This window comes from Anarrhichthys ocellatus, unplaced genomic scaffold, assembly GCF_004355925.1.
Source record: "Anarrhichthys ocellatus isolate YVR2014 unplaced genomic scaffold, GSC_Weel_1.0 scaffold5, whole genome shotgun sequence".
Classification (NCBI taxonomy): Eukaryota; Metazoa; Chordata; class Actinopteri; order Perciformes; family Anarhichadidae; genus Anarrhichthys; species Anarrhichthys ocellatus.
In genome coordinates this window covers 16053506-16068308 of record NW_022280035.1, presented here as the reverse complement: position 1 = coordinate 16068308, position 14803 = coordinate 16053506, and the positions used below count along the sequence as shown (strand labels likewise).

Genomic DNA, 14803 nt, shown 5'->3' with positions numbered 1-14803 from the left:
TCTAACTGTCGATCTTCCGCCTACCAGCCAAGCGGACAGAGTCTCTCCGATTTCCCCACACAAAAAAAACCCACTCCTGGTTGTCAACGCGGACAGAACCGACGCTTCTCTGAGAGGTAAATATCTCCGCCTTTAACCTGCGGAAATAAATGCAGCAGTTGTGCAAATGTGTCGATTTGCTCCAGAGGGCCTTGTTTACATCTCAATCCCCGGGCTAGAGTGGGTGAGAGGTGGCGGCACAGTGAGACAACGATAAGGGGGTGGCTAACGGGGCTCGCTGTTATGTTGTAACGTTAAATTCTAGAGCCAAAAAAAATGTACTTTTCTCAAACGCTTTTGCTAGTTTGCTCTGCAAGTACCCAACAGTTTAACTCGTCAGACTCGTGAGTTGGGCATGCCGTTTCTTCGCTGCTGAATACAACGTTTACTGCCTGTACGCTAGCCAGGGAGCTAATCCGGCTAATGGTAAATTGCCCAGCGGTTCAGTGTGCTGTGTATTTGACTTCACCCACCCCCCTCCCGTGTTTTATGACTGCACCGAAATTGTACCAATATGCCGATGTCCAACAACCAAGCCGGTTTTTACGTCGCTTAATCTCTTCCCCATCCCCCAAGACGGGTTACCAAAACCTGCGCTGCTGAGTCGCCGTGATACATTTGCCTAGCTAGATGTGTGTCACCCAGTTGGCTGCCTATTTTTAGCCTGGACCGGGCGGAATGCGAGCACTCGTCTGCCGCTGGGCTGGCACCGGGGCCGGCTGCCAGGCTTTCCCGGCTAACCTTGTTTTATATCCAGCTGGATGTTTTGCAAAGTCACATTTTGATTGACGGTGCCAGCAAACTGCCTTGATCCGATGTCTCTTGGACATCACATGTCAAAATAAGCTTAAAGTGCATCTGTGGTGTCAATGTTGCGAGGACACGTTTTGGCAAGGAGAAAACACAAGCTACCCATCCACATTCAGAAAGCACAATAGAGCAGTGATAACACTGGAAGGGGCACACCATCCTGACCAGGACATAACGTTACAGGACATAACGTTACATTTCGGCATGATACTAGTGCAACTCTAGCAATGTTGGATACATTCAAAGGACTTTGATTAGTCTGTCAAAGGGCTGAGTAATGTTAGGGTGGAACAAGGCAATACACATCACCCAATCTGCGTTAGGTATGTAAAATCCCATGTCCAGTTGCCAATGTGATGTTAGGTACTGTCATTTTTAACTGACTTATTCAAGCATTTTGGAAGTAATCATAGGAGAAATCTGTATAAAAGATTCTGGGGCTCTATGAAAGAGATCCCCAAAATAATTGGACTACAACTATAGAAAAAGTACAAGTAAATATGTAGTTTCCTACCCTATGCCACCATTTATATCATCAATCTAGTCTTTGCTGTTGTGTGCTTGCAGTTATCTTGGTTTTAATTCCAATTAAGATTTCAGGCTTTCCTGTCCTGTTGTGTGTCCAATATGACTTTCCTGTTGTCACCAGGTTAACTGCAATTGAGATTTGTCTTGTTTCCCTCATCCCTAAAGCATCGTCAGCTAATCCTCTTAAATCGTTTCTTAAGGCTTAAACCCATGCCTTGTGTCCCACTCATGTTTATCAGATCTACAGTGCATTTAAAAATAAATACAGGATATGTGAGCAAGAGGCGAGCTGATGTAAAATCTTGTCTTTGTGAATTCAAATCCAAAACTAGAGACAGAAGTGGGGCCACAGAAAGAGATGCAGCCAGACAATAAATTGCGGATCATTTGGAAGGAAGTAAGGAGGATGATTTTAAAGGTTCATAGCCTAAAAGAACAATGAGTCAAATGGTGAGCGTGGTAGGTCTAGCTGAGATCTGATCAACTGTGCAGGCTGGGAGGGACCGTGACCATAATCCAGTAACAACCTATGGCCTTCAGATGATGGCTAGCTTGTCTTCTAGCTCGAAAAGACAATTAACAGGTTGTCAACAGGCCACACTCTCTAGTATAAATATATAATATTAACATATAATGAATAAAGCAAATCCAGGAGCTATTTTACTGTTGACATTAAGAATGCATTCTAACTGAATTATGGAGTATTTTATCTTCCTGTAAGTAGTTATTCAAACTGTGTGTAAATACATAAATCAAACTCCTTGTTTGTTCACACATGCTTGGCCAATTAAGCGGATTGTAATGTGACAATCTGTAATAAATGATCAACTGCTAAGTAGAAATTGCAAGTGTTTAGCAGCAACTGACGGGTTACTTACTAGCTTGTGTTGGCCTGCTGCAGAATATATTATTCAAAGAAATTATCTGTAAGAACAGTCCAGTTTCGAAATGCTGCAAAAATTGCTACAGAATCTATTGCATGGTGGATTTTCTTTTCCTCTCGGGTGTGTAATCTGTGGTCACAACAGGGAAGAAATGTTGTCACCCTTCACAGAGTGACTGGTGGTTTTTGAGCACCACTGGCAAAGTTGTCTTCATCAATAGGCATGTATTATTTGTGGGAAATTAGAGACAGTTCAGATGTGTGTCTACCTGTACCTGATGTGTTGGAACTCGTAGCTTTTTCAGATACGTCCAAAGTTGACACTGATATCCACCCTGCTTAATCTGTTCTAAGGATCAATTTAAGGAAGCTGATTGAACGTTGGGTGGGAAGATTTGGCCACAAGTAAGAGTAATGACCGACTATTTCAAAGCAAATTTAGCGTGCTCTCTGAACTCAAATAGACTGAGTGAGACAAACGTTTATTTTCAGAAATTAGGACCCAAACTACTCGAGTGATATTGTCATCAAAGACTCTCCAAAGAATGTAAAACACCAGCTCTGTTGTTCTGCATGGCTTTAGTCAATAAGATATCATTTCATCTATATGCCACATGGAAAATGTAATATTAAAGTCCACCAGCTAGTAACCTACCTGTCAGTGTTAAAATAATGCATCTCCCAAAGTGTGCTCCCAATTGTGTTAAGTGGAAACACAACGTGTGTGTGTGTGTGAGTGTGTGAGTGTGTGAGTGTGTGAGTGAGTGAGTGAAAAGTATCTTTGTCCAGCAGATCCAATTAACATCCCCAGTAGTGATGATGCAGAGAGCTGTCAATGACGGAGCCTGTGACTGTTTCTTTGTTTTTTCTCTTTGGAGACTGTGTGATTATTTGGAGATTCCCCTGACCAAGAGTTCATAGACATCAGCAGACATTGAAATGTTAAAAACAGCCTGAGCAAATAAACCCTATATTGCCATTTGATTTCAGTCATGGAAAGTTCCCACCTTGAATATGAATCCTACATGCTTGCAAAAGTATAAAAATATGTTGGAAAAGTTGGGGAAATTAACAGAACGTATAGGCATAGTTTTGGGAAAAACATTTTATCAGCCCCAATTTGATGTATAGTTTAATCTTCCACTTGTTTAGATTAAGCATTTTATTTTAGAATTACAATAAGCTATAATAAACAACTTTGATCACGTATGCATGTTTTTTTTCTTCTGACTTTTCCTTCTTTGTTACTCCACTTCTTTCTTTTCCTCTGTTTCTTCTTCTCTTACTTAATCATTCCTTTTCTCCTTTCCTTCTGTTCAGCCTTTCTTTCTCCTCAGATCACCCCGTAACCAGCTTTCCAAATGAGTGACGGGGAGTGTGACTTCTTCTGCTTCTGCCGCTGCTGCTGAGGCAGACAGGAAGGCGGCGTGTCTCCGAACAGTGACACAAGCAGGTGGAAAGGAGCGCAGGGAGACACGGCGAGGTGTTGCTTCAAATAACCAGCTTCAGCCAATTGAACCACTTGGATCCGACAGGTGGGCGGGCCGTCTACCTGGCCGGGTAGTTGATTCAATCGACTGGATGTCTGTGGACATGAACAGCCAGGCGTCGGACAGCAACGAGGAAGACTTTGGGGTGAACTCTGAAGAGGAGGACGATGACGACGATGGAGGAGACGAGGAGGATCAGGGCGACATTGCGACCTACTATGAGGGGGTGGCCAGTGACGTGGAGCAACAGGGCGCTGACTACTTCGACCCGGAGGAGTACCTGTTCACCTGTCTGACCTACAAAGAGAGTCAGAGGGTGTTGATAGAGGAGGTTAACACTGTGGCTGCTGCACTGAAGGTGAGCGTCTGTCTGTAGCTGGGTTGTAGGGTCACCGTACACTTACGATGAGCACGTGTAAAGCAGTTTAAAGCAAATTAAGGCTTGAGGATGTGTATTGCACGAAACAGTAATAAGAACCACACTTAAAATGTCACAAAGAGTTAAACAGACAGAGTCCGGTTACTCTGATTGGCATCATCAGGCTCCTACTGTCCATGATTAGGGAAACTATGTTTAGTAGAACACACATTTTAGTTGTTCTCATTGACATATTTTGCTGCTTCTGTCACAAGAGGATTGCACAAGTTTTTGGAATGATTTCAGTAAAGCTCACTAATTGTTATAAAATAGTTATTCATGCACTGAGACATGTTTACAAATTAATTTGAATAAGTGATCACAGAAGAAATTGAGGGCGACAGAACTTTGGTTTCATAACATTTATATATGCGTGTCTGTGAGGCCATTCACTGTTGTTGTGGGAAAACGTACCGAATTGTAACCGCAGTCTAGACAGTTTGCATTGTTCCGAGTGCACACATTAATATTAATACATTTTTAAAGCAAGACAGAAGGAGGCGGACTAACGGTGCTCATGAGGTTGTATCATGTTGAACATGGCCTTTCATGCTTTGGAATAGGCCCCTTTCACAGAAGACATGTTGACTGGTCACAGTAGGAAAAGCACAGGTATAAATAATATAATGAATGATAATGCATAGCACAACTGCAGTCTTCTGTTAGCAGAGTTGAGCCGTTGTTTCTTGGTGGCAGTAGGTGAGAGAAGGGAGCAGTTCTCAGTCATTTTGCTGGTTTTGAATCATTGACTAATACGAGCCATAGATGTCTGGCCTGTAGGTGATATGCTAAAGCAACCCTAGATATCCTCCTTATAGAGTTATCTTCCTGCTTCATCTCATAGTCACTGTACAGTAACAGCTGAGACAGCACATCAAGTCATCAGCCTTAGTTAGTCCCTGAACTCCAGCGCATTTCACTTTTCTATGCTGCTAATAAATCAATACCAGCGTGGTGTTAATGGAGTCGGTGCAGCTTTTTGTTTTGGAGGTACAGAATACATTTGTTTCTTTATTTCATTGATTGTTGAATCTTACGGTCTATATAACAATGTTGCAGTCCAAAGTGATGCCATCAAATAGATTATTTTGTCTTGTCAGTGATCAATAAAGCAAAAATATATTCGATTGACATCAGTGTGGGACACAAGCAAAGCTGCTGTTTACATTTGAGAAGCTGTATTTATCAAACACGGTTTTTGTTTAAAAATGTCATTGATGCATTTTCTTTTGGTGACATAATCAAATCATTGTTTCAGTTCTACTGGGTTCTAAGAGTCTTACATGTTTGTATTTATTTGGGAAGAAGCTTGTTCTTTAACCAAGACATAAGTAAAAGGAAACCTTGCGTTGGTTATTAGTGTTCACAGTACGGTCAGAATCATGAAGGAAGTAGAGTCGGCTTACTTTCCATTACAGTGAAAAGACGAGGCAGCCAAGCCACTCGCGTGTCACTGAAGCAACATTTTCCAGTGATCTCTCTCTCTCTCTCTCTTTCTCTTTCTCTTTCTCTCTTTCTCTCTCTCTTTCTCTTTCTCTCTCTCTCTCTCAGGTTTTACCAGCAGTAGCAAAGCTGATCCTGGTGCATTTGCACTGGCATATTACACAAATACTGGACAGGTATGTGTCTTCTGCTGCTTCCACACGCCTTTTCAGCTACTTTAATTACTTTTTCCTCCTCTCTCTCTTTACCTTATTATCTCTCTATGATTTCCCTCATTTTCTTTCTCTCTCTACCTCTCATTATTTGCACTGCAGTTTGATATTGTTCTGTCTCTGGTCTTTGTGTGACCTTTGGTTCTGTCTGCTTTCCCCACAGATTTAAGTCCAACTCGTCTCTGCTTTTGTCAGACGCTCTGGTGCAGCCCAGCATCACCTGCAGATCAGTCCCTGTGAGTAACAGACCCCATGCAATAAAGGAGAACTTACGACGCACTGTTTTCCTCCCTTTTATGTGAACACGACTGAGTAAAAACTAACGGGCCATACGCATGCACTGGTAAATAATGTGTAAAAGCTACTATAATGAAATATAATCCTTGACAACATTGTTCACTGTAGATAAAATCAGTATTTTGAACCTATTATCAATATTAAGTTGTTTCTTGTAGCCACGAATTCACTGCTGCACCTTAATTCACAGCAAAGTAACTGTAAGGACACTTTGTCATCTGGTGTCCTGTTTTATCAAACAAATCTGTGGGGTTTTGTTCTGGTTGATTTTGTTTGTATGTGGCTCTGTAGCTCTCCAGTGCAGGCTTATGTTCATGATTTCTGTGTTTCAGGCTCCTCAGTCCCTCCAGTGTGGTGTGTGTCTACAGGTCGTGCGGAGAGACTCCCTGCTGGCACTGCCCTGCCAGCACTCCTTCTGCAAAGCATGCTGGGAGCAGCACTGCACTGTCCTGGTCAAAGATGGCACGGGAGTGGGTGAGCAGAGTGTGTGCGCGTGTGCTTCTGTGTAGTCATCAAAGCTTGTATTAGAGTGGTTGAGTCAAGATTTGTTTGATGTGAACTTCCAAGTGTCTGTTTGTGTATCTGTAGTTCTGTTTGTGTGTGTGTTTGTCCTTTGGATGTTTGTATCAGCCTATGCTTTCCTGCCCAACCAGCAGGGTTTGCAGTCTGGTATTTAGTTTAACAAGGCAAGCTTTATCAGTCACATAGGCTTTATCAAACATGTACGCAGGTCCTTTTGAAAACATAGCTTTCTCTTTGCGCTTTGGGCTTTCGTCTACAACTAAACAGCATTTTAGATCACTTAAAAAAGAGCTTTTGAAAAACTCCATTCAACTTGTTTTCCTGGTAACCCTGAGGGTTTGGTAACAATTTTTACCATCCCATAAGGTTCTTCAGCAATGGAAACGTTGTTCACTGCTCCAACAAATGGGACGGACCTTTGATACGATTTGGCAGAGGAAGTTATTTTTAGTCCGCCCAGCTCATAGAACCCTTTGGCTCAGCTATGAGCCAGAAAGCTAACGTCATGCTCGCAAGAGTAAACATTGCGTACAGTTGACAAAAAACAAGCGTATTATTATATAATTTGACAGTATGTTTAACAACAAGACAAGCTAGCTATCCAGCAAAGTCATTGTCCCCAAATCAATATTTTTATGAACAAATGTGAGGTCATGTGTACTGTCGGCCGCAGCCTGAGCTAGCGGGTTGAATAGCGAATAGGAAGTGTAAACTTACGTCTTGCAGCTCAGTCACCCCGTGGTGTTCAGAGGATGAGGCACTGAAGGACTATACTCATTGTAAATAAGATATTCAAATTTATTATCATTTTTTTCAGAGTTTAACTGGAACTACTTAGTAGGTGTCCATTATCGGGAATAAATTGACAGCCGGTCAGAATCGAGTATTCAACCATTCGACCACGGTGTAAGAGGTTTGGATGACTCGCATCGCGTGTAAAATGCACCTGGCAGGCATCCTGTGTGTGTGTGTGTGTGAGAGAGTGAGTGAGTGAGTGAGAAAGTGTGCTTGTGTCAGCAGGAGAGCAGATGGAAGTGTGGGTGTGTCCACGGAACAGTTTGGAGTTTTGTACAGTACACTGCATGTGTGTGGTAAAGTGCACACAGTTTACCAGACTCCTTGTCCTTTAGTTGTGTGTGTGTGTGTGTGTGTGTGTGTGGGGGAACGTTTGTGTTGTTTGTATGTGCGTGTGTGAGCATATTTGTGTCCCCCTGTGCTACTTTCTAACAGTCTCTCTGATAAGGCCGTTAACGGAGTCCTTCTGATAAGTGTTTCTCTATCAGCTGTACGAAGGATGAAAGAACCAGTTTCTGGGTCACTGTAACTCTAGAAACGCACAAACAGCAGTTGCAGACTTTGTAGGGCAGTGTGTGTACATGTTGACTCTTGGTAGTTAATTTTTGTGTGTGTGTGTGTGTGTTCAGGTATCTCGTGTATGGCTCAGGAATGTTCCCTGCAGATGCCAGAAGACTTTGTCCTGCCGTTGCTGCCAGGAGAGGAACTGAAGGACAAATACAGACGCTACCTCTTCAGAGACTATGTCGAGGTGTGTATATGTGTCTGTTAGTTTGTGTGTGTGTGTGCACTAAATCTGTTTGCTCAGATGCCGCACGAAGGTCTGCATTTACAGCAAATGAGACGTCGGAGGCATGTGGAAAGTGAGTGAGGGGAGAAAAACTCTGTGTGTTAAATCTTCACACTGCATTAAATCTGAATGCTTCACTGTCTGTCTCACCAGCTGGGTTATCGTCTAAATATATTTATGATTTCTCAAATTAGACATTGGTGTTTGTTTAAAGATCATTATTTCCAGGCGTTGAGATAACTGTGTCTGAGATTTCTGTGATTGATATTGAGATTGATGTGAATGGTAATTTTTTGCTTGGCTAATAATATTGGAATATGACATATAAACACAACTCTCTCCAGAAACAATGTCCCTGGTGCTCTGGAGAATCCACAGAACACAATGTTCATCACAATGTCATGATGCATCTGTTCATTTTGTTAATGTATCACTAAAGCTTTGTCTGTCTCTCTCTCTTCGTCTTGCAGAGTCACTTCCAATTGCAGTTATGTCCCGGTGCCGACTGTCCCATTGTCATCAAGGTGCAGGAGCCCCGGGCCCGCAGGGTGCAGTGTAGCCGCTGCAGTGAAGTCTTCTGGTAGGACACACATGTACACACAGAAAGAGCATGCCGATTTGATCTTTAACGAAGCAATTCAACTTAATAAAACAATTTTTTTGTAAAATTGTGTGATGTTTTTGATTTTTTTTTTTTTGCCTGCCAGCTTTATAACAGCTGGTTTTCATTTATCTCATTTAACGTCCTGTAACATTTTGATCTAGTCCAAGAATAAGATTACATTCTTGGACGCAGTGCGAGAAAGAGGAAAATACAATCCAAGCTTGAGATAAAAACTAATTCACAAAAGTTGAATATAAGTCAGTCCATTTGACAGATGAACACAGCTGGTGGTGTGTTTTTATGTCGCTTATCAGTGTTGATGGTAAACATAGTCGACTGAAGCAATACATTTCACAGTGCCTGCTGTGTTGAATGAGAGAGCTGAATTCTCCTGCTGCAGAATCTGTTGCTGTTCCTGCGTCCATTGACACAGTTGGATGCAAGGAAGATCTACCAACTACTTCAGCTTGTATTTCTCATGGGAGCCACCAGAAACAGAACTTCCTAAACCTGTTGTAAGCTCTGTTATGTAAAAAACAACAACAGCAAAACAGGGAAAATCACATCCCAAAACACGAGTGCAGAGGAAGTTACGGATGAGGATACATTGTTTACGGTGTACGGCTGACTCGGATATTTAGCCTTTTACTGAAGCCAGAGTATACCGTGGAGAGAGACCGGAGCTGTGGAAGCAGCCGGGGGTAAATGACCGGCGGGGACCCTCCAGAAGCTGGGCTGCCAGGAACAAACATGACCAGCGGTGCCTTTGCTCAAATTGCGCTCCGATGCCAACATAAACGTAATCATTGTGCTGCAGCATGTACGTGTAGCATGAGCACTCAGCTATAGTCTATATAGCAGGCACTGAGGACATTAGTGATTCAATGGAAACCAGTTACCATCAACACTGATTGGTCATCCGCATTTCCCTTTTAGTAAATTAAATGCTTATTACCACATTATGCCTTCTTATTTAAGCTCTGTAAATGATCTGTGTGGTTGAACCATTACTCAGAAATGATGTGATTTCTGAATCGGTCCAGAATTGTCCTGAACGCTGTATCTGTGTCTCTTTCTCTGTCTCAGTTTTAAATGCCGTCAGATGTACCACGCACCCACAGACTGTGCAACGGTCCGGAAATGGCTGACAAAATGTGCCGATGACTCGGAGACGGCCAACTACATCAGCGCACACACTAAAGATGTATGATGGATCTCTACACGTGCACATACTTTCACACATACTGTCACTTTGTACACATGGACACGATCACGTTTGACACCGAGACAGTTTTAAAAACGCATAAACGTCCATATTACTTATCTGTAATACAGTGCTATAACCTAATTGGATAATATTTTATGTGTATTTCTCCTCTAGTGTCCTAAGTGCAATATTTGCATTGAGAAGAACGGAGGGTGCAATCACATGGTGAGTCAGATGAAAATCACTCTTTCCCAGAACACAGGAAATGCTAAAAATATATTAGGATTTTGAGCGCTGAAGTCTGCGACTTCAATAGTTTGACATGTGGTTAGATCACTGATAGTCAGATATGTTAGCTGGTATGTGCTTCTTTTATCATACAGTTTTTAAGCTGCTTGTATGACGATGCATTTGCTTTACGTTGAGCACTAAATGGTTTTGTATGAAAACATTCAGCTGCTGATTTGATCAGATTCATTAACATTGTGACTTCCGTGGTTGTTTTGTCATGTTTCTGGTTCACTCATTTGACTTCCTCATGTGTCTGTTTATTTTAGCAATGCTCCAAGTGCAAACACGGTAAGTAGTTTTCCTAATAGTTTCACACCTCCAGTCTGATCCAGTGACCCATGAACTCTCTGTTCTGGGCCCTTTAGATCCACCTAGTGGCATCATACCTCACACAAAAAAAAGAAGCCAGCAAACGTAATTGTGACACAAAATTGGCGAAACTTCCAAGAAATTCTTAGTGTTATCCTTAGAACAAAAGACCACACACACAACAATTCTTATTTTCAGGTGATAATACATTAAATATACCCAAGAATATTATATTGCGTTTCTGCCAATAGATACCCTAAATGCCGCACACTGGCCCTTTAAGAACAGAGCTGACCTTTTTTAGGCTATGATACAAATGTGTCACGCAGTACATAGTGTGTAATGCAATGCATGCATGTAGTGGGGAGTCCAAAAATGTGTGTTTTGTGTCCTGAAAGACTTCTGCTGGATGTGTCTTGGTGACTGGAAGACTCACGGCAGTGAATACTACGAGTGCAGCCGCTACAAAGAAAACCCTGATATAGTCAACCAGAGCCAGCAGGCTCAGGCCAGAGAGGCCCTCAAGAAATACCTCTTCTACTTTGAGAGGGTGAGTGGTTTTTTTCCACATTTATATTTAGCTCATAAAACATAAACCCTTTTTTAAGGGCAAAAATGCTTCATGGATTAAATAAAAGGGTAGAAACCTTTGCATACAAGACGGGTTTATTTCCTCCCTCTGGACACACAAACACTTTTCTACCTTTGCCTTCTTTCTTTTCGTTGTTTCTACCCAAATGCTGAGGCTGGTCTCAAAACCCTGCTTTACATAAACTAGGAAAGATTATTTCATTTTCAGATTTGAGGGAGATTAACGCTCGTCAGATTTTGTCCTGCTGCCTTTAGGGATATTTGTGTCCAAAGCCATTCTCAGGACAAAAATATCACAGCACACACTCTGAAGCACCGAACAAGTGCAGTCCAGCATAGCTCTCGCTGTAGCTCTCTCTACAGCACAAATATTTGTTCTGTATTTTCTTCTTTTTCATTTTTAAATCTTTTACCCCTCCAGTGGGAGAATCACAACAAGTCTCTGCAGCTGGAGGCTCAGACATACCAGAGGATCCAGGAGAAGATCCAGGAGAGAGTGATGAACAACCTGGGAACCTGGATCGACTGGCAGTACCTGCATAACGCTTCACGGCTGCTGGCTAAGGTACTCGCACACTGAACTGCGTGCGCGTGTGTGTGTGTGTGCTAAATGCAGAGGTTGTGAGTTGGGGAGAGGGAAAGAGATAGGAGATTGACACAACGGAAATATTAAATCATGAGTTTTTGGTTTAGGATTTATTCAGGAAACTGTGAATACAATTGAGCTATAAAGTCTATGTTTACAAAGGTTATCTGGCAAGTTGGTTTAAAAAAATGTCTCTCTGTGGAAAGGACGAGAGCAGTAAGCCTGCTGGCTAACCTCTAGCTGCTCAACCAGAGTGAGAACCGTGTCAGCTGACGTATACTCATAACAAAGTGTTACAAAATGTTACATCAGCACTCTTTTAGGGGTTTGAATCATTGGAATTAAAACTTTTGTTTATCAACCTCGTCACGCTTCGTCTGTGTTGTGGAATGTTCTGGAAAAAAGACAAGTCACCTGATTGACTTTCTTTCTCATGGTTGGTTTATTTCAAATGTGAAAATCTGTCGTGTGTGTGTGTGTGTGTGTGTGTGTTATGACTTAGACTAGGACTTACCTTCTTCTAAGGTTTAGAAGTATCCATTATCCACCTAGACTCTTGTAGATGTGTACCAGTGATGTCTTGGAGTCAGTGGAAGACCATGTTTATAGATGATCACAGTGCCTTTCTTTATTTTGTCCCAGTCTGACTTTGAGTGAACATTTTCCTACCTTTTTGTTTCCAGTGTCGCTACACGCTGCAGTATACGTACCCTTATGCCTATTACATGGAGTCCGGCCCACGCAAGAAACTGGTGAGAAACAAACCTCTTAACGTCCGTCCGTTATTGCAGAACACGCCTTGTAGAATAATGTAAGAGTCTAAAATGAATTTGACCGACATGGACGTAAACTACATCTTGACTGGTGGGCAGAAGAGGCATGCTATCGCGAGGCGGTAACTCTAGTTCATCTGTCCTTCCCTGCAGTTTGAGTACCAGCAGGCCCAGCTGGAGGCAGAAATAGAAAACCTGTCGTGGAAGGTGGAGCGTGCCGACACCTACGAGAGGGGAGTGTTGGGAGGCGAGGGGGACATCAGCTCCAGCGACAGAGGGGTAAGAGGGGTAATACTGGATATATTATTATCGAAGAATGATTTGTAATAACTTTGGTGATCCTCTGACTTTTCATCAAGCGCCATCATCAGGTCAAACATTTAACTTTTCCGATATTTTGGGTTATGATTTATTACATGCAAAACTACTGATGTTCCCATCAGCTGCCCCTTTGCGTTTAGTGCTGATTAGCTAATGATATCATGACAATACACTAAACTAAGATGGTGAACATGGTATATCTTAAACCAGCTAGTTATCAGCAGGTTAACATCGTCATTGTGAGTGTGTTAGCCAATGAAATTAGCATTTAGCTCTAAGTACTACTACTGTCTACCTGGCTGTAGACTAAAAAGCAAGGATTTGAGAAAAGAGCAAAGGAATCACTTCCGACTACTTTTTATTTGGTCCATGTTTTCTTTTGGAAGAGTCTTCAACAATAATAACTGTTTTTTTTTTTTTGTTTTTTTTATACAGGATCTGGAGAATCAGATGCACATTGCTGAGAAGAAGCGACGCACGCTGCTGAACGGTTTCCAAGACACCTGAAGCTCCATCGCGACTGCAAAGCACCAGCATCTCCCTCCTTACTTCTCCTCTTTGCTTCCTTCCATGACCATCCCTTGGTGCAGTCATACCCCCCCCCCCCCTCCTTTTGCTTCTACACTCGCTCATTCACTTCTTTCTTTCCGTCTTTCCCTCCTCTCGCTCCCATAATGCTGCAGGGTCACAGAAAGGCACGATTGTATCTCCCTCTTCCTCCTCTCGTTCTCGTCCACACCTCATTTACACGTTTTGGCTCCAGAGCGTCACATTCACCGTGGTTACAGCTTTTCAGATCTGATCATAAAGGTCAAATTTTAAGGTCTTGTCGTGTGTCTGAAAACAGTTTGTATGCTTTAATTCCACATCAACCATTTGGACACTTAACACAAGTAGCTAGAATAAACATGTTGCGTGTTGAGAGCGTCAGAGCTCCTGTGATGCTGGAATGTTCATTAGAGAAAGAAGGTAAAATGATTGAGACGCTTTTGTTCTGCTTAACAGACAAGGAAGATGTAGGGGATGGAATACATTTCCTTAAGGAAACTGTGCTGATTGTTGATCTGTATTTGGTGGTTTCAAGTACACCATAATGACTAGGGGGTACTTGCTGGCAGTTGTACCTGTAGTACTTATTGAACCATATAATAAAAATAGGCCAGAACACACGAAAGTTGCTTTTCCGGGCACATTTAAATTTCAGTTGCCTCCTAAGCTGCAACAGTTTAATTGACATATATAAAAACGAAATTGATAACAGAAAATATGATTGAGTGGCTGTTGAAGTGATTTTTCTAAACGAAACGTGTCATCGCCTATGTACCAGGACAGGTGCAACTCCACAATGGCAGACTATGAAGACCTTTCATTGTATAGGTGTTTTATTTTTAATATTCTGCCATAAACGTGTATATGGTGTGTTTACTGTGGACAAATGGTGACTTCACAGTCCCACATACTCCTTTAAATACAGCATTGTCCAACGTATCATGCATGTTCACGTAAACAAAGTATGTAAGAATAAGATGGATGTATTTAAATTAAAAGGTTTTTGTTTTTTTTTGCCACAATAAACACACCTTCCCCTTTTGTTTGTTAGTACCTGACCTACTACTGCCAGCAAATAGTTGCTCGTCATTTTTGTCCAAGTACCACTACTCTACATACTGATTGTTGCTTCTTGTGTTCAGCTAATGTAGATCCAGACCTGTGTGAGCCAGACCTCCTTAAAAATCCAACATTTGCACCTCCAGTGATCAGATGATGAACCTGAGTATAATCTCAGCCGTTCATGCACACTACAGCACCCGACCACCGACATTGGCATTACATGTGCACACACATACCATGCTCACATTGACACATGCTCAAACACTCGTCTCCCCCAATCTTG

General features: G+C 42.1%; 1 protein-coding gene across 2 annotated transcripts; it reads left to right on the top strand.

Moving 5' to 3' along the window:
* arih2 (ariadne homolog 2 (Drosophila)) lies at positions 1–14785 on the top strand. 2 transcript variants are annotated; one of them, XM_031844433.1, is made up of 15 exons: positions 1–116; positions 3581–4108; positions 5720–5787; positions 5987–6059; positions 6453–6594; positions 8067–8188; positions 8698–8807; positions 9918–10035; positions 10213–10263; positions 10596–10617; positions 11037–11188; positions 11651–11794; positions 12499–12567; positions 12742–12867; positions 13345–14785. In XM_031844433.1, exons 2-15 carry the CDS (start codon positions 3842–3844, stop codon positions 13414–13416), a joined length of 1536 nt encoding a protein of 511 aa, XP_031700293.1. In that variant the 5' UTR covers positions 1–116; positions 3581–3841; the 3' UTR covers positions 13417–14785. The 2 variants fall into 2 exon arrangements, with proteins under 2 accessions (XP_031700293.1, XP_031700292.1); XM_031844432.1 differs by having other exon boundaries at positions 12742–12876.
* Positions 14786–14803: the final 18 nt, after the last annotated feature.

Bases quoted from the DNA above. Each gene is read 5' to 3' on its own strand.
- arih2 (XM_031844432.1), top strand. From the start codon at position 3,842: ATGTCTGTGGACATGAACAGCCAGGCGTCGGACAGCAACGAGGAAGAC. The intron at 8,189-8,697 runs GTGTGTATATGT...TTCGTCTTGCAG, and splicing joins TCTTCAGAGACTATGTCGAG to AGTCACTTCCAATTGCAGTT. The intron at 8,808-9,917 runs GTAGGACACACA...TCTCTGTCTCAG, and splicing joins CGCTGCAGTGAAGTCTTCTG to TTTTAAATGCCGTCAGATGT.